The sequence below is a fragment of the Macaca nemestrina genome, chromosome 2 (assembly GCF_043159975.1).
Source record: "Macaca nemestrina isolate mMacNem1 chromosome 2, mMacNem.hap1, whole genome shotgun sequence".
In the NCBI taxonomy this organism is placed as follows: Eukaryota; Metazoa; Chordata; class Mammalia; order Primates; family Cercopithecidae; genus Macaca; species Macaca nemestrina.
The window spans coordinates 150,962,342-150,984,538 of record NC_092126.1 but is presented as its reverse complement, the minus strand read 5'-3'; the positions used below and the strand labels follow the sequence as shown (position 1 = coordinate 150,984,538).

The 22,197-nt window shown below is 43.3% G+C and overlaps 1 protein-coding gene across 2 annotated transcripts in view; it reads right to left on the bottom strand.

Annotated features, from left to right (window-relative positions):
- LOC105477724 (synapsin II) overlaps positions 1–22,197 on the bottom strand; it is a 196,703-nt gene that overhangs the window by 39,415 nt on the left and 135,091 nt on the right. For both annotated transcript variants that reach the window (XM_071092228.1, XM_011734382.2), the window contains exons 2-5: positions 10,990–11,047; positions 9,691–9,782; positions 5,873–6,029; positions 343–432 (exon numbers count right to left, since the gene is read on the bottom strand). In XM_071092228.1, the coding sequence (XP_070948329.1) occupies positions 343–432; positions 5,873–6,029; positions 9,691–9,782; positions 10,990–11,047 (397 nt within the window). The remainder of the gene's footprint in view (positions 1–342; positions 433–5,872; positions 6,030–9,690; positions 9,783–10,989; positions 11,048–22,197) is intronic.

Genomic DNA, 22,197 nt, shown 5'->3' with positions numbered 1-22,197 from the left:
AAACTGCACACAGTGAGGAAATGTAGCTTGTTCAACAACAAGTGGCACAGTCAGGGCTGGGACTCAAAAGCAGTGAGATCTGATTGTTGGTCCAGAAGTTTGTTATTCTCTCAGCTTGATTAAACTGCCCTTACTCCTGTTCTTCCCTATTCTATCTCCAGAATTTGACAAGAGGCTGTCAGCTAAAATCTAGCTATTCCAGCCACACAAGTTCTGTAGTTCAACCCAGTGGAGTCTTTGGGGTTGAGATGCTGAGGCCCTTGTCAGAGCCCCACAGTCACCAGGTGGCTAAGTGCAAAATGAAAACAGCAGAAAGACTAATATCCCCACTGAGCCACTTACCATCTCTTTGTGGTTGGGGTAGTATGTCTGCTCAATGAGAGGGAACTTTTCTCCTCCCAGTGTCTTGTAGATGGCGACCAGCTGGGCAAACTGCAAAGGAAAGCAAATGTTACGCTTATCTTAGATAACTTCTGAAACAGGCAAAACATCAACTCATCAAATATTTATTGAGCCTTTGTTCTGTGGAGGACTTTATGCTAAGCATTGTGAGGATATAAAAGAAGTGTACAATTCCTATTCCCAAGGATATGATCTGCATTAGTTGGGGAAGGGAAAATGAGTGAGCTAAAATTCAATTACCTTTCTCAATTGTAATGGTGTTTCAAATCAAATTGATGAACTATTTTATCATCTTCATTTTACATATGGGACCTAGAGAGGTTACAAAACTTTCCTAAAGTCACAGAACTGCAAGGTGAAGTTGGAAGTAAAACTTGGGTCTCTAACTTTCCACATCTGCATCCCCGAGTGATGGCAAGGCATGAAGCTGGATAGGTAACATGGGCCAACTCTTGGAAGTTCAAATGTCAGGCAAAAGAATGATGGATTTTTCCGGTAAGCAGTATGGAGCCACCAAGAGTTTCAGCAGGAGGCATCATAAAATGAAGTTCTTCAGGAAGATTAGAATGGTCATGGTATGTGGGATACACAGGCCCAGTCTTTCTGGGACTTACTACCCAACCAGGGACTGAACTTACTGGACCCTTTGCCTACGTATGAGAAACTGGAATAGCTCCATGGGGAAGGGGCAAAGTACACATATTTACAGTGTCAGGGTTGAAAGGTTTTCTTAGTGCACAGCTGGGCTCCCCCACGCTGCTCCATTTTATAAATGAAGAAGTTGAGGCCCAGAGAGGTCACTTGCCCAAGGTCGCACAGTAGTTAATTAAGCCAGGTTCATAGCAAGGCCCCTTCATTTCCAATCCATAACTCTCCTTATTCCTGCAAGTAGCTGCCTTTCAGGCTCTGCAGAAACTATGCCCTTTCCACAGGAAACACAGGACTTTCCTGCTCAATCCCGTCACATACACACCTATACTCCCATCCCCAGTGCATCAGCAGCAGAGGAAACACATCTCTCTAGGGCTACTGGATTAGTTCACACTCAGTCACTGGTGTCTGGAGTGGCTAGAAGGGAAAGCTGTTAGATGAAATCTACTTATCAGAGAAAGGAAGACTAGAACATTTTTCAAAAGCTCAGGTCCTGTTCTCTGCAAGCGATGCTGGCACATAAGCCAGGAAGGGAAGAGAAGGTTGGGGCAGTAAAAGCTTGGAACTGGGTTGTTAGAAAACTGAAATCTTCTGATTCTTGTTCTGTTAACTTCCTAGGTGTCCTTGGCCAAACGAGTTTTCCTCTCTGGATTTCATTTCCTTCATATATAAAATGAGAGGGTTAAATTTTATCAGTTCCTCAAACTTTGTACCATAAATAATATCTCTTTATTATATTTCCCCCAAACTCTGCTATCAAACTGCAGTTTAAGTGATCATCTGTTGTGGTCCTTTTGTGGGTATAGATATAATTTTGTTATTTTTGAAATGCTGGAAAACACTGGAATTCTTGAGTCCCTCCCTTTAGTGACAAACAATTGGTGACTCTAGAGCTCTAGAGCCTCCTCCAGGACTGAAAGGATGATTCATGGACCCTCAAGCCCCTAAGATATCACTGTCAAAAGGGACTTTATAGAGTCTCTAGACCAGCCCTCTCATTTGACAAATTGAGATTGAGGCTGGAGAGCAAAGGAAAGTGCAGGCTCCTGGATTACATCCTGGAGTCAGGGCTGCACTGCAAGAGCACTCAGGTCTCTTTTCCTTGCTGGGTGCATTCATCATTGTACCCTGCTGTCCTCGCTGTCTTTGGTCCTTCAATTTGCTTTAACTATCAAGAATGAACCCTCAGACTTTTCCTGCCTTCTCTGATTCTCCCCACCTGCTCATCTGACCTTTATGTCCTACCTGCCCATCTGGGCCTGGACTCCTGCTCTGCCTCTGGACACCTGCCTGGGCTCCCAAGGCTCTCCAACATCCCTGGGGAGCTAATGCCAGCTCTGCCAAATGACCTCTGTCCTGCTGCAGCCCACGCTCTGGCATGGCACCAAGGCATGTGGGGCCCTACCTTTCCAGCATGTGGGAGAGTTACACAGACACCACACGGATGCCAGGACAGCCTGTGGCAGACTCCCAGAGCCCTGCAACAGCCAACACAATAATGACAGCCAGTTCCCAGGCTCTCGTTGGGTCTCAGGGAGCTCACCCCACTCTCCTCTCCAGCAGTCCCTGTCTGCTCAAGGTAGTGAGCTTGGCATCTAACCCATACCTCCCTGGAAACTTAGATTAAATCACAGCCATAGAGTCACCAATTCAACAAATGTAACATCTGATAAGGGCTGTTTACACATAGACAAAAGAATGAATTTGGGAGCTGGGGGTGCTGTTGGCAATTAATAGGAAGATATGTCCACTATAACCACTCATCGAATGAATCAAGAAAGATTTCTTGGAAAAAATGGGATTCCAGATCCATTTGAGTAATATGTCCCCATGCCTATCACTCCTGGAAATTAAATGATTTAATTTAACTCTGGTACACTTGTCTCCAAAAACCCAGAAAAACTGACAGAATTTCAGATAGATTGGCAGCAATAAAGGGTGGTGCCATTCTTGATTTGTCTGGAATGCTGCTTTCACTGACTGGTCCACTTCTGCTCCCCAAATCCCAGTGGCCTGCCCTGACCAACTTCAGAGACAGCAATGTGCTCAGAGACAGAGTCGTGCAAGGTAGAGCCTTTTCCAACCCAACCAAAGTATCTCCTCACATCAATAGTAGTCACAGTAAAGATATTGAGAAACACAACCCAAAGTCATCAACTGAGAGGGTCCCTCCCCTCACAATCACCAAATTTGTCCACTCCCATGAACAAGCAGAGAACAATATGTAAAATGTCATTCATGTGGCAGCTGCTTAGTGAAACTGAAGGGAGAACTTGGGGTCTGGCCAGGGTGCCCTGCTGTTCTCATGCAGTGCCCAAGGCAATGTGCTCAGATTGTGAATGGGTGAGAGTGTGACCCCTCACCAGATCCCAGATCCCGGGAGGAGCAAAGCCCTAGCCACAGGCTCTCCCCATTCTTCCTGCCCTGGCCTCTGGCACAGTTTAGGAAAAGAAAACAGGGAACAAATTATTTTTTTTTCTTTTTTGTTTTTCAGACTGAGTCTCGCTCTGTTGCCCAGGCTGGAGTGCAGTGGCGCGATCTTGGCTCATTGCAAGCTCCGCCTCCAGGGTTCATGCCATTCTCCTGCTTCAGCCTCCCGAGTAGCTGGGACTACAGGCGCCCGCCACCACGCCCGGCTAATTTTTTTGTATTTTTAGTAGAGACGGGGTTTTGCCGTGTTAGCCAGGATGGTCTCGATCTCCTGACCTCGTGATCCACCTGCCTTGGCCTCCCAAAGTGCTGGGATTACAGGCATGAGCCACCACGCCCGGCCACAAATTTCTTTAAGAGAACCCATATACTAGGAGCCCGTAACAACCAGGCTGTCAAAGTGGTGGCAGCTGCTACTACTATTCCCAGTTTGGAGATGAAGAAACTGGGGCACAGGTTCAGTCAGAGGGTTGATAAGTAGTGAAATCACCCAGAAAAAGCTGCTAATAGCAGGATCACCCTGTGTGGCTAGGAGAGTCCACTTCTGACAAGTGCCAGGGGTGCATGTGGGTTAGGACATGTGTGCAGTAGGAAAGACGTGTGACTGAGGAGAAAAGGGAGGTCCACAAAAAAGACACTTGGTGAAGGTCTCACATATGCTCTTCTGTGATTAGCAACATACTAAAATCACACACTCTATTAGCGTGTTTCTGCAGAATCTAGGATTCCAGATGCCTCAGGCCACGCAGAGGGAAAGGTTGAACAAGTGGAGCTTGGGAACCCAACCCCCTCCTTAACCGTGGCAGCTCCCAGCCCTCCTGACTCCTTGTCCATTGATCTTTCTCTTACACTCCAAGCTCTCCCTGGCTTCCAAAGGAGAAAGAAAGCTGTTAGTTCCGGGGTGGAAAAAAAGATTAAGAGCAGAGGTGACAGATGTGTTTGGTTAACACACACACACACACACACACACACACACACACACACAGAGCAGAGGTGACAGATGTGTTTGGTTCACACACACACACACACACACACACACACACACCCTTCAGCTCTCTGAGTGGTGTAAAGGCGTGGAGTTCAGAAACTTCACAATTAGCCATAAGTGCCAGGAACCTTGGCAATCCAGGGTGTGTGACAGCTGAAATTCCACTTTTACAAAACAAGAAAGGCTTACTGCATCTTGAGGTCCAGAAGTCCCTCCTCTGGATCCTGCCCTTTTACCTGGGGGAAGAGGGCCTCACTTGCCACCCATGGCTTGCCACCGAAGTTATAAATGGATTCCAATGAGTTGATGCTGGGGAGGCCTGCATACTGCAAGCCAATGAGGATGTGATTAGGGGCAGGTGTTACCTTCTGAGAGGGTCAGCCTGGAGTAGCAGAGCCAGCAGAGGAGCTGGGTCCCCTCAGTGGTCGGAGGGGAAGCCAGAGTGCCCCCAAAGCCATCATAAGTCACTCTCCCTCCTAGCCCCACTTTTTCTATCTGCCTAAAAGTTTCCACTGCCTTCCCAGATTTCCAAGTTGGCCAAGAAAGAGAAAACCAGATCAGTTTCTTCCTTATATAGGAGCCTCAATCAATGGGAGAGGCAGTGGGATGTAGAGAAATCCTGGCACTATAACTTTGGCAAGTTACTTAATCCTTTTTGAGTCTTGTTTCTCTGTAAAAAGTTATAATAACGATAATAATATCTTCCTTGTAAGGTGAGGATTAAATGAAATTAACGTAGAAAAATCTCAGAAACTGGCATCCTATAGTAAGTAGTTTTCTACACCTTACTTTCTTTCTTTAATTTTCATCTCTATCATGAAAGGTTAAGGTCAGAGTTAGGGTTAGGCTTTGATGATCTCCAAGGACACTTCTAGTTCATAAGTATTTGATTCACATGCATGTGGATAAATTTCATTTTCAGGTTGCTTAACCACTTGGTAGGACTCTGTCACTACCACTGAGTTGGACTATTCCCTTGGTTGTCACTGGGCTCAGGCCATTCTAAAAGTTTGATCATTCTAGGAGGCAAGAAACAGACATTTTTATCATTGTAACCTATGGCCAAAGGCAGAGCCTACAGACCTATAAGGGCTTCTTCATGGTATCTTTGTACGACTTTGTTGTGAGGCCAAAGGTCCACTCTGCAGCAAAGGTGCCCAGCCTGTGACAGGTGATGCTGTGCTATTGCGATGACCTGCCCTCCCCCATGTCCCAGGGGAAGCTCCTCTCACATCCTCTTAGCTGGGGCCTACTGCATCTTAAGGACCCTTCTAGGGGCCTGGGAGATGTAGGGACTCTCCTGGGGCTGGGGCCTACTGCATTTTGAGTCCCTCCTAGGGACCTGGGAGATGTAAGGCCTGGATCCTACCCTTTTACTTGGGGGAAGGGGGCCTCACTCACCACCCATGGCTTGTCACAGAAGTTGTATATGGATTCCAGTGAGTTGATGCTGGGGAGGCCTGCATACTGCATGCCAATGATCAGGTGGCGGAAGTCCTCATTCTCCGCCATGCCAAATGCATGCTGCCGGATGAGCACGAAGTCTGGCCGGAAGGACCTGGCGAGAAGGTAGAGGCAGGTTTGCCATTAACCAGCACTTCAGGCCATATATCATTTTGGTTCCCATTTCCAAAACCCAAGATAGAGAAGAGGGCTTAAGAACCACCTAGTCCAAGCCCCTCATTTTACTGTTGTTATTTTAGAGACAGGTCTTACTCTGTTACCCAGGCTGGAGTGCAGTGGCACAACTGTAGCTCACTATAACCTCAAACTCCTGGGTTCAAGTGATCCTCCTGCCTTAGCCTGCTAAGTAACTAGTACTACAGGCACAAACCACCAGGCCCAGCTAATTCTTTGTTTTTTGGAGAGACAGGGTCTTACTATGTTGCCCAGGCTGTTCTCAAACTCCTGGGCTCAAGTGATCCTCTTGGCTCAGCCTCTCAAGTAGCTAGGACTACAGGCACGTGCCATGACCCCTGGCTAATTTTTTCATTTTTTGGAGAGATGAGTTCTCACTATGTTGCTCAGGCTGGTCTCAAACTCCTGGGCTCAAGTCATTCTTCTACCTCAGTCACCCAAGCGCTGGGAGTACATATGAGCAATGGTTGTAATTTTATTATTATTCTTCCTTTCTGGACTGGTAAATGGGATATTACGGTACTTTCCTTTTTTGTTTGTTTGTTTGTTTGTTTGTTTTCTGAGACAAGGTCTTGCTCTGTCACCCAGGCTAGAGTGCAGTGGCGCCATCTCAGCTCATTGCAACCTCCGCCTCCTGGGTGCAAGCAATTCTTGTGCCTCAGCCTCCCAAGTAGCTGGAATTACAGGCACACACCAATACACTCAAACAATTTTTTATAGTTTTAGTAGAGATGGGGTTTTGCCATGTTTGCCATGTTGGACAAGCTGGTCTTGAACTCCTGGCCTCAAGTGATCTGCCCACCTTGGCCTCCCAAAGTGCTGGGATTACAGGTGCGAGCCACCATGCCTGGCCAATAGTATGGTACTTTCCAAAGGAGATTTGAGGAACAGAATTCTGACATTCCCTCTCTCCTCTGGGCTAAGCATCGCCTTTTTCTAAGGTACAAATACCCTTAGGAGCGAAGAAACACTTTTAGACTCTCACACCTTAAGTGAAAAAGATTTTTCCTTGACTACATGAGGCAGTTAAGAGCCTGAAGCTCCTTGTAGCTTTTGAGTTGGAGCTCAAAGCAGGTCCTGGAAAACTGAAGACAACAGTACTTGGCTGCCTTCACCACACTGCCACAGAGGTCCCTGATCTCAGTGTCCTTTTCTGACTCCTTAAAGCTGCTCCTTAAAATACGCAATGCCCTCATCAGGCCCCCAGGAGAGCAAGGGGCCAGACTGGCTGAGGACAGATGCCAGACTTCCCAATGTTATTCTTCCAAAGCGGACGCTAGGGAGGGGTACAAATATTTTTCGCAGAACTGAGGTTGAGCAACAGCTACAGGAAGCCCTGAGAGTACAGAATGTTCCCATGCATAGGAAAGCTCCTGCATTTCCCCTCTAGCCAGCAAAGCTTCTAGCCATGGCTATTGCAGAGGACCAAGGCCCCTGTTTTCATGCCTGAGCTTCAGAGAAACCCCACCTTCCCAGAGAGTCAGTTCTGTGGCAGCATCTATTCCCAAGGCGCTAAGCCTCAGTAGATTCATATGATATACAATGACCTACTTGGTTCTCTGCCCAGGCAGCCATTGCCCACCACCTCCAGCCCCAGCCCCACCCAGGCTCAGAGATTAATCTTTTAAAGTGAGGGTGGAAGGAGCCTTCTTTGGCCACTCAGAGGACTTAAGCTTTTACACCGTTGGTGGGAAATGTAAATTAGTACAACTTCTACAGAAAACAATATAGAGATTTCTCAAAGAACTAAAAGTAGAACTACCATATGACCCAGCAATACCATTACTGAGTATTTACCCAAAGGAAAAAAAATCATCAAATTAAAAGACACTCACACTCATATGTTTATTGCAGCACTATTCACAATAGCAAAGTCATGCAATCAACCTAAGTGTCCATCAGTGGATGACTGGATGAAGAAAATATATATAGTACACACCATGGAATACAATGTAGCCATTAAAAAAATAAAATCATGTATTTTGCAGCAACAAAGGTGGAGCTAGAGGCCATTATCCTAAGTGAAATAACTCAGAAACAGAAAATCAAATACTGCATTTCTCACTTACAAGTGGGAGCCAAATAATGGGTACACATAGACATACAGATGGAAAAAACAGACACTGGGGACTCCAAAAGAGGGGAGGATGAAAGGAGGATGAGGGCTGAAAAATTATCTATTGGATATGATGCTATTTGGGTGATGGAACACTAGAACCCCAAACTTCACCATTACATAATATACTCGTGTAACAAATCTGTACAAGAATCCCCTCAATCTATTAAACAAACAAACAAACAGAAACATGGCATCTGTTAGAGCTGCTCTGATCTTCTTGTGTCTCAGTTCTGGGAAGTTAGCACCAGCTGTATGCCTGAGATACAACTCCAATCCTGCACCCCAGTTATAGGAATTGAGCTGTACACTGTGGTCAGCCCCTGAGTTCCTACCCTGGTACCCAGAAAGGCCTGCCTTTATTCTTGCCCTGCTACTGGGCCTCTCTGTCACCACCTGCTTATGTTCAAGCATCCCCATTACCCTCTCTACCTACAGCTGGAGGAGCCCATCCATTTTCTCTTGTAGGAGCTACCTGAGCTCACTCCCCACCCGGATGGACATCTCTTTTTCTGTCTTCTTCCTTGATCTTCAGAATGGATAAGCTCATATTTCCTGTTGTTAGGTCCCAGACACCTCCAGTCTGGCCTTTCCTGTCACCAACCCAGTTCCTGTTGGACACTGGAAGCCTGTCAGGTTACTGTAGATTGAGGTAGGGAAGAGTCAGGTGAAATCTCTTCTTGGAACAAGACTGATGTCTGAAAACCTGAAGCCATACTGAACTCCTGGGAAGAATAACACTTGTTGAAACCATTTCCCACCGCCCCCTCTCCCCGCTTGACCACCTTCCAATCTGGAATTCTCATTACCTCCCTCACAAAATTCTGTGAGTATGACAACATCACATCTATATGGCATCCAGCATACCACCTGGCATGTAAGTGCTCAATAATTGCTTATTTTCTTCCACCCACCATGTCTCTTCCAGCCCTAGGTTTTTCTATCAGACTTAGGAGTTCCCAGGAATGAGGAATATAGAAAGAATACAGGATGGAGAGTCAAGGGATCTCACATAGAAGACACGGCTCTGCCACAACTCACTAGGGGAACCTAAGCAAATCAATGTAAAATGGAAGGCTGAACTACATCAGACATTTTCAGGTTTGTTTGTTTTAAAGCAATGGTACCCTGTTTTCCAACGGAAATGTGTGCAGGATAAAAGCACGGAGCTGCACTGGCTGAAGGGGTGGGGGGAAATAATCCTATAAGGAATCCAGTTGTCTCTAAGTGAGCTCTGAGTCTGTGAAGCTTAAGTTGCTTTCTCTACCACTGGACTAAGCTCAGCAAGAAGCTGGCTTTCTCTGCCTTTTCTACTACTTTTGCCGAACACACATCATTAAGTTCTGTATACCATACATAGTACTGCTATCTCACTCCAACACCTGACTTAGAAACCACCTCTTTGAGCCAGAGGTAGTAACTCTGGAGACAGTCACAATGACCCTGAGTTCAGAAAGACCCTTACCGGACAACCTTTGTGCCATTCCGGAGAACCTGCATATCCACAGCATAGGTGCCATCTGCATGGGCCACCAGGTTGAGCTCTGAAAATTCTGCCTGGAAAATAATAACAGGGGAATAAGTTCACAATCCTGACCTTGGCAAGTCCTCTACATAGCAGCAGCAACATCCCCACCACGGAACATTTATATACAGTTTTCAAAACATGTTCACATACTGAGTTAGTCTAATTCTCATAGCAACACTGTGATGAAGGTGGGACAGAGATAATTATCCCCATTTACCAAAGGAGGAAACTGAGCCTCAGAGCAGTTAAGTAACTTTTCAGGACAAACAAAACTTATCATTGGCAGAGAAAGGAGCAAAAATCCGGTCCTCTAACTCCCAGCCCAGCATCCTTTGTGCTGGTTCTCTACAGAGCGATAATGTGGACTGAGACAAGTGTCCTTTTATCAGTTTCAATATAAAAGCACTAGGTTTAAATTTAGCCAACTAGGTTTTAGTTCTACTTCCCCCTACACAGCTGTATAAAACATTAAGCAAGTTACTTGTCCTCTCTGGGTTTCAGTTTTCCCAATCTATAAAATGGGAATAATTTTTATCAATCTTGCCTATCTAACAAGTTGTTTGAAGACAGTCAGTAAATCATAACACACTGTATAATGAATGATGAGTAACTTCTTTTATCACATAGGAAATACATGCATTGTTGAAACTGAACATCCTCCTCTTCCCCAAATGGACCCAATCACTATTTATTATGAAGCAAAGGATGGAGGAAGGTAAAAAAAAAAAAAGAAAAGAAAAAAGAAAAAAGGGCTTTCAGTGCTTCACTGTATTAAGGAAGTGTTCTTTTCTATGTTTCCTCTAAAGTATAGCCTCAGGCCCAGAGGAACCATCACTGGGGGCAGCATACCTGAATGGCAGACATGTGCCTACCAAGAAGTATCTTGCCACCAACAATATGGAGGTAAAGTGCAATGTCCTGGGAAGACATTCCTCTAAGGTTTTCCTCACTCTGGGAAACTTACACTGTAAGAGGGTCCTAAGAACCAAACTGCTTGCTCATCTACAGACACCAGAGCCATAAAAAGGAATCAGAGAAATGAAAAGACACAGACTCCAGGACCATGCCTCACAGAGAGAAAGGTCCTGGGGAAAGGACGGGAGAGAGAGGAAACGCAGAGTCCAGAACCCAAAGATGGACACAGTATTCCACTCAGCAGAACGACATGGTTCACTCTGGCATGCCAAGAGGAAACCGTGATGATGCAGATGCAGCTCTGGGCTTCAGGCTGATTACCTGTTCCACCTTGATATCATAATCTCCAAGGACTTTTTTGCCCCGAAAGCACTTGGCCCTGGAGAAAGGAATAAACCCACACAAATTAGTTTTGTGCAAGTATTTAAAGTCAGACATTTACTATTACAAAGAAGAGGACCACAGCAGACAGATCTCCAGAATGAGGGTCAAGAGACCTGGGTTCTGAACCTCATTCTGCTATGAGATCACCACAAGACAAACCATTTCCTCTCTTTTAGCCTCAATTTACCCATCTATAAAATAATACAAAACATCCTTTCATTATTGGGTTTTGTCATAACATCTCTGGTCTTTTGGCTATAAAACGCATCTAGAAATAAGGATTTCCCCAATTTTATTCTTAGTAAAGGCTAGGTCAGCTTTATACATTTCTATAATTTCCTTTTTTCCTTGATCCTTCATTTTACTATGGTTTTCTATTTGGTATCCACCCTTGGATTTCTAGTTTTTAAAGAAACTGTTATCACTTTACTTCTTCATACCCATGCAAAGAGGACCCGAGGCCATTATTAATTTAAAAATATAACCAACAAAATGAGGATTAAGGAACAATCAATGAATGCGAGGAAATTAATTAGATCAAAATAGAAGGTAGCGGGAAAAGACGGAGGAAAGCCACTGCATTTGAACACAAAACTTAGCCCATATTTCTGAGCAGTCAAGAAAATGGGTCAAGGTGAGTTACACAGTACACAGTATCTTCCCAGTTTGTCACAGATCTAGAGGACCCTCACATTAATGCATTAATTAATCCCTTGTAATAAGTAATTAATCCCTTATAAGCAGATATTTTTATACTTATATTAATTCCTACTTTGCTTCTAACCTGCCCCCCCACATTAGATTTCCTTATCTGTCCATTTCGGCTGGTTCTCCATTTGTCAAAAGGGCCTTTCCACACTCTACCTGTTAGGTAGGTTGAGCTTGCTTTTCCAGTGCTTGAAATTTCCAACTGTAATATTTCATTGGAAATTTTTTGGGAGTCTCTCCCCAAAATAAAGGAATAAACCAGTATTTATTGGGCATCATGTTCTAGGAATTACATGCGAGTCGTTTTCAAGAACATCTCATTTAGTCCTAACAATATGTAAGATACAGAGAAAGATCTTCATTTCAGAAACAAGGAAACCAAGATTCAGAATTGAAAATGGTGTATTCAAGGCCCTATAGCAAGTTATCGGCAGAGCTAGTATTCACAGCCAAGTCTGTGGCACTCTGAGCCCACTGCCCTTCACATTGCAGGCACTGTCTCCCTCTATTGATTTAGCCTCTCCTTCTCTGCTCACACCACCACAAAAACGGACTTGCCCTGTGTGTGCTGCATTGCATTTGTTCCCATTTTCCTTCTTCCACTCACAAGGGACTTAATGATGTGAGTGCTAGTCCCACTACAAATACTTCCTACCCTGGTTCCTGTCAACTACCCTGGACGAGGCCAGGCTGTTTCCTTTTCTCTATGGGTTCTGGAACACCCCGTTCTAGGAAGTTGTCATTTGTCCTATCCAAGTCCCTGGCCACCCTCAAATTGCTCCTCTGAGGCACTCAGCCATCCTGGAGCTGGACCACTTAAGTCCATCCCCCACCTCTGCCCCAATTTCTTATTAAGCTTCACACCAGCTTGTTTCCAGGACCCTGATCAACATTCACAGCTCAGCGAGCCCCTCAGGCAGGGGCCCTGTAGTATATCCCTGTAGTATATATATATTTCTTTGGCTACTATTGCATTTTATTTACAGGTTTAACTAAGAGAGTCTAGTATGGCACTATCACTTCTCTACAGACCTTGGAGTCTGCAGGTTTGTGTCCATGACTATAAAAAGGAGGAACTGGAGTGAATGACCCATGAGATCCCTTTCTTTCATTGGTGAGGTATGTCTACCTTGTTATCAGCAATGCTTTTCTGATGCTTCCTCCTATTTTCCTGTCTCAAAATAGCTCTCCTTCTGTGAGTTAAATCTCAGAGACATTAACAATAACCTCTCATTTGGTACGATGCCGTGCATTTGCAAAGCATGTTCCTTGCCCTAGTTGTTCCTCACAACTCTGTGAAGGAGCCAGGAGAGATAGTGTGGTCCATTTGGCTGATGGGGAAACTGAAGCCCAGGACAATTAAATAACATGCCCAAATCAGAAAAGTTCATGGAAGTTAAGGCTAGAACTAAGAGTTTACATCTAGGTGCTTAAATGCTGCCAAGTTTCTTAATTCACTCATTTATGTTGTGGGTTTTGAACACTGATATTGAAGTATATTTATAGATTCTGGCTGCGTTTTTCTGCCACTTCCTGCACCTGCCCATTGACCAAGTTGGCTAGTGAACTGTTTTCATGCCTTCCCTCCTCCCCCACCTCTCTAGCTATCCTAATGCCTTTTCCTTAAGGTAATCTGTCCTGTTGGAAATCTCAGTGTGTGTTTCCTGGCCCAGGGTCACTGACCTCTCTTGGCTGAGCCACAACCTTATAGAAAAGGAGCCAAGATGGCCGGCAGATGAGGTACAGAGCCCTCTTCTGGAGAATGAGCACATTCTTGCAGCTCCAGGCTCTGGGACATTTTGATTCTAGGTATTTTCATGAAAAATTGTGTAATTTGCTAGCAAATGATAGAAGTATTTCCTGATACTAAGAGAACACTAGTACAGGGCAGTGTGCTGGAATCCAGAGGATGGGCTCTGGAATCACAATCTGGGGTGTGAATTCTAGCTGTATCCTTTCCTGGTTGTGTTACCTTACAGAGGCTTAAATTTTTTTAAAAAATAGTATATTGTGTGGTTAAACTAGTCGATCTATCTATAAAATTATATAAGAGGATAAAACAAAAAGTAAAATGTTCTTTTTTCCCATTCCTCTCTTATCACATATACTTCTAATTATCAATTATAAGCATATACTTCCAGTGGAGGGGGAAAAATGTGTGGATATACCTGCATACATATATGCTTCAAACATATACATATGGCATGCTACATAAATTTTTAAAAAATTTTTGTTTTTTGCACTTAAAAATATATCTTAGTGATATGCTTTCAGCACATATTGATGGGCCTCTTCCTTTTTAATAGTTGCATGAAATTCCATTTGAAGGATATACAGTATTTATTGGTAAGCATTTATTGGTATTGGCATTATATATTGGTGAGCACATTAGATTTCTAGTTTCTTGTTTTTGCTATTACAAACAGTGCTACAATGACTTACATTTAAAAATATAGCCATAGGATAACTATTTTATGACAGAAACGGTGGTGCAAGGAACAGACACTGTTATGGTTTTTGCTGATACTCCCAAACTGTCCCCCACCCAAGAAAAAAATGACACCACTCTTACCAGCATTTGAAAGTTTCGGAAAACTACTCCGCTTCCCTTAGTTTTCCCACATAGTCCCCTGCATACGATAGGAACAGATAAGATGCCCAGTATGGAATTTTTTTTTTTTTTTGAGACAGGATCTTGCTCTGTTGCGCGGGCTGGAGTGCAGTGGTGCAATCATGGCTCACTGTAGCCTCGAATGCCTGAGTGAGCTCCAATGATCCTCCTGCCTCAGCCTCCTGAGTAGCTGGAACTACAGGCACATGCCACCATGCCAGGCTAATTTTTAAATTTTGTTTTGTACAGACACGGTCTCACTATGTTGCCCAGGCTGTTCTTGAACCCCTGGGCTCAAGCAATCCTACCTTGGAATCTGAAAGTGCTGGGATTATAGGAGTGAGCCACCATGCCCCACCAATATGAACTTTCTGATTGGCAGTCTTGTCACATAAATCTAAATTCATCCCCTTGTGCTCAATCCTAAACAAAACCCAAGATGTACATCCTTGAAACACAGACTAAAAATATCTGTAGTGCCTGTGTTGTCAATTTCCCCCTATTGTAACATTTTTCTTAACAAGCCTAGCAGCTGAGGATCTATGTAAGTTTAATGGCTTGCAGCTTCCTTGATGGACCAGGTAATGAACCATCATCTCCCCTTATTGCTAAAATGAGCAAAAGCTTCTAGATTTAACTCGTTAATCAAGGAAGTGAATACTTTCATCAATTCCCATCCACCTACCAACTAGGGCTTGTGAGGCTGAGGAATACCATTTCAGAGACTTCTCTCCTAACTCCCCCACAAAACTTGGCCCAAACCAGGCAAGCCTAGCTTAAACACGCCCTCTTTTATGCATGGGATAATGGAGAAAGAGTTCTAGAAATAGGAGCCAAGGAAGCCGAGTTCAGGCCTACTTCTACCACTTTTCAGCTGTGTGACTTTGGGCAAGTAATGCCTCTCTGAGTCTTAGTTGTGTCATTCATAAAATAAGGCTAATAGTGATCTTAGTAGTGAACACCTGTGACGTACTAACTACTGTTCTAAGTGTTTTATGTATTTTACCTCATTTAATAATATTTGGCTCACAGGTGGTTGTGAAGATTTAATGAAATCAGATGACATGAAAGTTTTGGAAGTGCTGAAATTTATGCAAATATGAGGCACTGCTAGCAAAAAGCAGCAAACATATGCTGTTTTAATATGACTACGGCCAACATGGCTTCTTCCTTTTCTGAATTTTCATCACATTTATTGTCTGCTCATGATATTTGGCTCACAGCATCATCATCTGATACCACCTTTCAAGGTCAGTTGTCTGATAATCAGACACTGCTTCCCCACCTATGCCTCAGACCACTAGATTATATGACAATGCTTCAGAGCAGGGATGATCCATATGTGAATCTTGGATTTTTCAGAAAATTTTTGATTTTAAATACTGATTATGTCTTCTTGTTTGATTATATACTCTAGGCCTGTACAAATATAATAATTATATCCATAAATTTCCAAATCCTTCACAGAGCTGTGACTTAGTAGCCTCACAATCAGGACTTGCTTATTAACTGGGATATTAGGAGTGGTGGTTTGGGCTGGACCACTAGAGAAAACCAGAAGAGAGCACCCTCAGGACGCAGCCTATTTCTGCAGGCCCTGCCATCTTCTTCTCACATGTGTCAATCCTGACGGTCAAGTTCTTTCCTCCTTCTCCTTCCCCAAATGAAAATCTGTTTTCAATCTCTGTCTGTATTGGAGCTAATGGACCTGAAACAGCCTAGAGTACAAATCCTCCCAAGATGACTGGAATTTGCATAAGTATCAAATCTCAGGCTAGAAGATGACAGCACTAAAGATGGATTCACATACTCCAGAAGGCATTTAGGGAAGAAAAGACTTTGCCAGAGCTCTGGAAATAGTCCAGCACCTAGTAAATACCTAGCACTGTCTAGACATTTACCTTTAACAAGATGCTAGTTTCTGGCTCTTACTGACTCTGACTCAGGCCTTGTTCTTTCAACCAAACATCTGAAGGCTTCAAGAAGTTAGAAAATAAACTAGAAATAGTAGGAGATTCCTATTTCCCCACTTACACTGTTAGGGTAAAAATCAAGCCTGCCTGTCCTGGTGCAAGTTTGTGAGCGCCTGCCGCCACCCACTGGCAAGATGAGTACTGCAGCTAATTGCAGACAGCTCACCACTCACTGCTCTGGCTGAATAGCCACAGACTCTACTGGCACAGGGGTATCCCTCCAGCTGCTTTATGCTGCTCTGAAAAACCATATCCGAAGATTAACTGTCTCTTCTAAAAAGTATGCATCCACTTCCCTCCCTCAAAGAAGCTGGATAGCTAGCTTTTGCAACCTATAGAAAGAAACGCTGTGATTTGTCAGTAAATTCAGCAAAAATTTACTGAGCACCCAGTGGTATAGGTGCTGGAACTATAAAAATTGGCAACCATAAGTGGTCACAAAGTACAGAAAGCACAGTCTACAAAAGGACACCAGTATCAATATGGCAGTCATTGCTAAGTTCCCGCTCAACTCTTCAGATTTACATCTAGCATTCACATTTCCACCTTTCAATCTTTTCCTTTAAAAACAATTTTAAGCACACAACTAAAACAATAATGAAAGTTTCATATAGTCCAGGAGGATGTACAGTGGAAAGAAAGTTTCCTCTACCTCATATGTCAGTGGAGAGACAGAAACAAAAATAAAAGATTGTAATTCAGGGTATCAACTGTAGCAGACATACAAGCACAGCATTATGGGAACCCGAAGGAGGGAGCCATTCTCCCTGCCTGGAGAAGCCTAGGAATGCTCCAGAAAGACTGAACTGAGTCTTAAAGAATGAGTAGGAATTAGCCACATAGGAAGGAGGACGTAGAATTGAAATGTAAGGGCAAAGACACAGAAGCTTGGGTGGGGCTCTGAGCACTACAGAGGCCCAGCACACTGCTGGCTGAGCAGTGAAGACCGGAGATTCCTGAGGCAGGGAAGAGGCCAAAGGGCTTTAAATGTCAGGTGGAGTCTCTGGGAATGAGGGCTAGTCTCCAAATGATTTTTTACAAGTTTTCATTGCAGAAATATCCTCAATAGTCATCAACATTTTACCAATCTTTTTCATCTATTACCCTCACTGTTTTTGTTGTTGAGACTATGGTCTGAGTATTTTAAAGCAAATCCCAAACATCATGTCATTTATCCTGTCAATTTTTAAGTATTCTCTCTGTTAGTGATTCTTACTTGTATGATTTACAGTGGCAAAACAGACATAACATTTTCCATTTTAACCACTTTTACGTATACACTTCAGTGGTATTCACAATGTCGTGCAACCACCACCACTATCTATTTTTCAAAACGTTTTCATCATCCCAAACAAAAGCTCTGTAGCCAATAAGCAATAAGTGCCCATTCTCTTCTCCCCTCAGTCCCAGGTAATCTCTAATCTACTTTGTCTGTATTAATTTGCCTATTCTGGAATAATGACTTTTTAAATATAAGTACCATGCCATTGTCTCACCAAACAAAATTAACAATTTTTATTAACATCTTTACTGATCTGTATTCAAGTTTTCCCAACTGTCTCAGAATATACTCAAAGATTTTAAGCAGAGAGATCATACGGTCAGATATGCCTAAGATCTGAGAGACTGCTTTCTCTGGAATGTGGAGAAGACTGAAGGGAATGAATCAGTGCTTAAGATCATTTCAGAAGCCAGTGTAGTAACCAGACTTCAAGATTTTCTATTTTACTGGCACTTGGCACCTATTGCACAGCACTCACCTGACAATTCAATTAATCACTTGATTGATTAGGTCTAGGAGCTTAGTAGCTAGCTAGGAAATGACAGCAACATTTAAAAAATCAGATTTAATGAAATGACATAACACTTTATAGAACTCTCCCTGTAGATGTTCGGGAACAGAGACATAAATAAGGCCTCAAATAGTCAGGCCTTACATTGAAGGGGTTCCCAACTCAAATTTGGATTTGTTATCTAATTTATGGACCATAAAACTTTCAGTACCTGGAGAAATTTCTGTTATGGATAATTGGTTTGGTTCAGAATAAGAAACAAAGAATAGGAAGACATTAGTACTTTTCCAGATAAAGGCAACATTCTGTGGCTGGTCCTTGATATTATTAATTCACTGATTAAATTGTTATATCAAATGCTCTGCAAGTAAGGGACTTCTTACATAAAGAGCAAGCTGCATGGTGTCTTCGTTAACATTCATATAAATGATCTGGAAAACAGTGCATGGGGAAATTGCCAAGGTTGCCGATGGCATTCAGCTCTTCCAGGGATTAAAATGCCAAGATGATTAGGGGTAAACTGAAAGAAGATGTGGACGTGGGCAGAAAAGTGGCAGAGGAGTTTTAACGTGACTAAGTGTAAGAAAACATATTCAGGGGAAATAATCTTATCAGAGGATCATGAACTGGAATGCTCAACTACAATCCGGTAAAGGAACCTGGAATGACAGAAAATTGTTTCCTGAAGACAGTCCTGTGAGCTGTAACAGGCAAAAACCAAAAAGACAGAGAGAGTGAAAGGTGAAAAAATGTTAGTTATCACTAGAAAGCTTATGGAAATCCAACATAAAGGGCTACTCATGCCCTAACCCCATCTTGTACAAGCTATAATGCTTTCCTGTTTGTGATACAGCATATTAGGTCCACTCACCTGGACACAAGTGACATGATGAAAGTAGAAATGGTCCAGAGAAAAACAGAACAAAATGAAATGGCTCTGATTTTAGTAAAGCTAAAATAATGAGTCTTCTTCAGTCTATAAAGGTAAAGATACAAAGGCAACACACAGGTGTGTAGGAGGAGGGAAAGAAAAACCAAACAAACACTGAGTGACCCTATACAAATCAAATCACTCAGCTCAGACCACCAAAATTAATCCTCACAATATGCTTCTTACAAGAATGTCATCTTCATGTTACTGGTTTTATAGAAAAATGAGGCTCAGATGAATCGACTGACTTGCTTAAAGGTAGCAGTTAGTAGGTGGCAGAGCTAGTAAAATTAAATTCCAACTCTTTTGATGAGCAAGTTTAGAGGCCATATACTTCCTTAGGTGAGGATTCTGCTCTATTCATTTTGTGTTACCAAAGCCTGTCCTACTGTTTGACACATGAAATGTTTATAGAGTTACTGAACACAGCTAGATATTTGGAGGTTAGTATCATAGAGCAGCTGAGTGCTATGGCATGTGCCTGTAGTCCAAACCACCTGGGAGGCTGAGGCTGGAGGATCACTTGAGCCCAGGAGTTCAAGTCCAGCCTGGCCAACATGGTAAAACCCTGTCTCAAAAAAGAAAAAAGAAAAAAAATCAAAGAGAGCAACCAGGCTCAATCTGATACAGAGTCCTAGGCTTGAAGACCTTTGTGAATGCCCACTTAGTCCTTCTCTGGAGTTTATGAAATTTCATCAGGTGACCTGTGGGAGGCTTCAACAGCCTTATGTGGCAGATGAGATCCCTTAAGAAAAGCAGCAATCCCAAAGATCTGAAAATAACTAATTTCTGTGTAAACATCCCAGCTGTGATTTCAGTTGGGAACAGCAAATCACTTTTTTTTGAACAGATTTTCTGAAGATCTCTATTTTGGGGAATAATTAAATGATGCAGTATCACAAGATAACGAGATTATCAGATACAGAGAAAAAAAAAAAAAAAAAAAGAACCCTGTAACTCAGGAGAACACATGACGGGAAGATTAGATGCATTTGTCTGTAATTATAGTGGAGCTACAGAACAGAATGCTTTGGAGTCATGGGACAGATTTTCTTTCCATGACTGGCTTATAAAATTAAATCACGCTGATTTGATATTGGAGCAAAGTGGGTCAGTTATCAAGTTTGCTTTGAAGAAAGAGCAGGCAAATACAATTTTGAAGATTTGGCTTTATTTTATGTCAGATATGTAAGGCTCCTAGCATCGTGAATAGTGCAGCTCTACCTCCACCGTACGGTCACGAATCACACCCACAGTCACAGCTATCACCAGAGCTGCATGTTCCCATCCTTTGGTAGCAGTCTAGATACAAGGAAATGTCCTCCATGATCTGGCCTCACCCTTCTGTTTGAAACTAATCTCTTCTAAGTCTGCTTCAGAGTCTCCATAGGAATTAGAAAAAGGCACCTCTTCCTCAGGATGCCTGCAGGACGCCCTTCTGCACCAGGGCACGTGGATTGGTGAGCAGAATGTGGGGCTGCATCCCAGCCCCTACTTGTCTCCTCAGATAGATGTCCTTGTACAGTGAACAACCTGCATAAGCATATGCAGGAGCCCTGCCCTACTCCTTCTATAATTCAGACAGCTTCCCAACCCCTGTGCCTTGGACCACAGTGAAATCACCCCTGCCATCGTTCTTCGAGGTCCAAAAGTAGTTCTGCCTCCTTAGGAAATCTTCCCTGACCTCCCCTCCTGCAGTAGTTTCTCCTCCTTCTGGAAGCCTAGTCTGAGACCTGCTGATTTGTCACTTTAAACAGACAGTCTAGTATCATCAGCTGATTTTTAATTTGTGTCTCTTTTCTCCACTGTATCAGAAGCCCCCTGATAGTGCATACTGTGTCTTATACTTCCTTCCTATTCTCCAACAACTCAACCTCACACTCACCACTGCCTTACACAAAGCACACCTATGATAGTTAATTTTATGTGTTAACTTGACTAGGCCACAGGTGCCCAGATATTTGTTTAAACATTATTTCTAAAAGTGTTTGTGAGGGTGTTGCTGGATGAGATTAACATTTGAATGAGTAGACTGAGTCAAGCAGATTGCCCTCCCCACTGAGGATGGACATCATTTAACCCACTGAAGGTCTGATTAGAACAAAAATGTGGAGTACAGGAGAATTTGCTCTTTCTGCCTGTCTTCAAGCAAGCACTGGTTTTACAGAAAAATAAGGCTCAGATGAATTAACTGACTTGCTTAAAGGCAGCAGTTACTAGGTGGCAGAGCTAGTAAAATTTCTTTTCTCCTGCCTTTGGACTCAGATCGAAACTTACACCATTGGCTTTCCCAGTTCTCAGACCTTCAGACTTGGACTTGAACTATCATTAGCTCCCCTAGGTTTCCCGTTTGCCCACTGCAGATCTTGGGACTTCTCAGCCTCATAACTGTGAAAGCCAATTCTTTAAAATACACACACACACACACACATACACACACACACACACACAGAGATGCATACTCATCTCTCTGTGTATGTATGTACAGACACACATATACCTATGTATACTCACACACACACATGTATACACACACACTTGGGCTGCTATATCAAAATGCCATAGACTGGCTGGCTTAAACAACATTTATTTCTCATAGATCTGGAGGCTAGAAAGTCCAGATCAAGGTGCCAGCAGATTTAGTTCCTGGTGAGGGCACTCTTCCTGGCTTGCAGCTGCCTTCTCTGTGTCCTCACATGTGAAGGACAGTGAGCAAGCTCTGGCCTCTCTTCTTATGAGAACACTAACACCATCGTGAGGGCCCCACTCTCCTGACCTCATCTCAACCTAATCACCTCCCAAAGGCCCCACCTCCAAATGCCATATTAGGGGTTAGGGCTTCAACATACAAATTTGGGGGACACAAACATTCAGCCCATAACAACACTCTTAGTAAAGACCTATTTCTTGATTCCCAGCAGAGGACACCTGCCCACCTGGGACTTAAGGGAACAAGGAACCGTAATACACAAAACAATATCACACAAAAATACACGATACATCAAATGACAAAAACGAATAGCCATTTACATGTTCTGGCTGGGGTATAAACACTCCCTGAATCAAAATGAAGGAAGAGTGCCCTCCCCACCATGTTACACAGAAACAAGTTCTTCATGCCCACTCAGA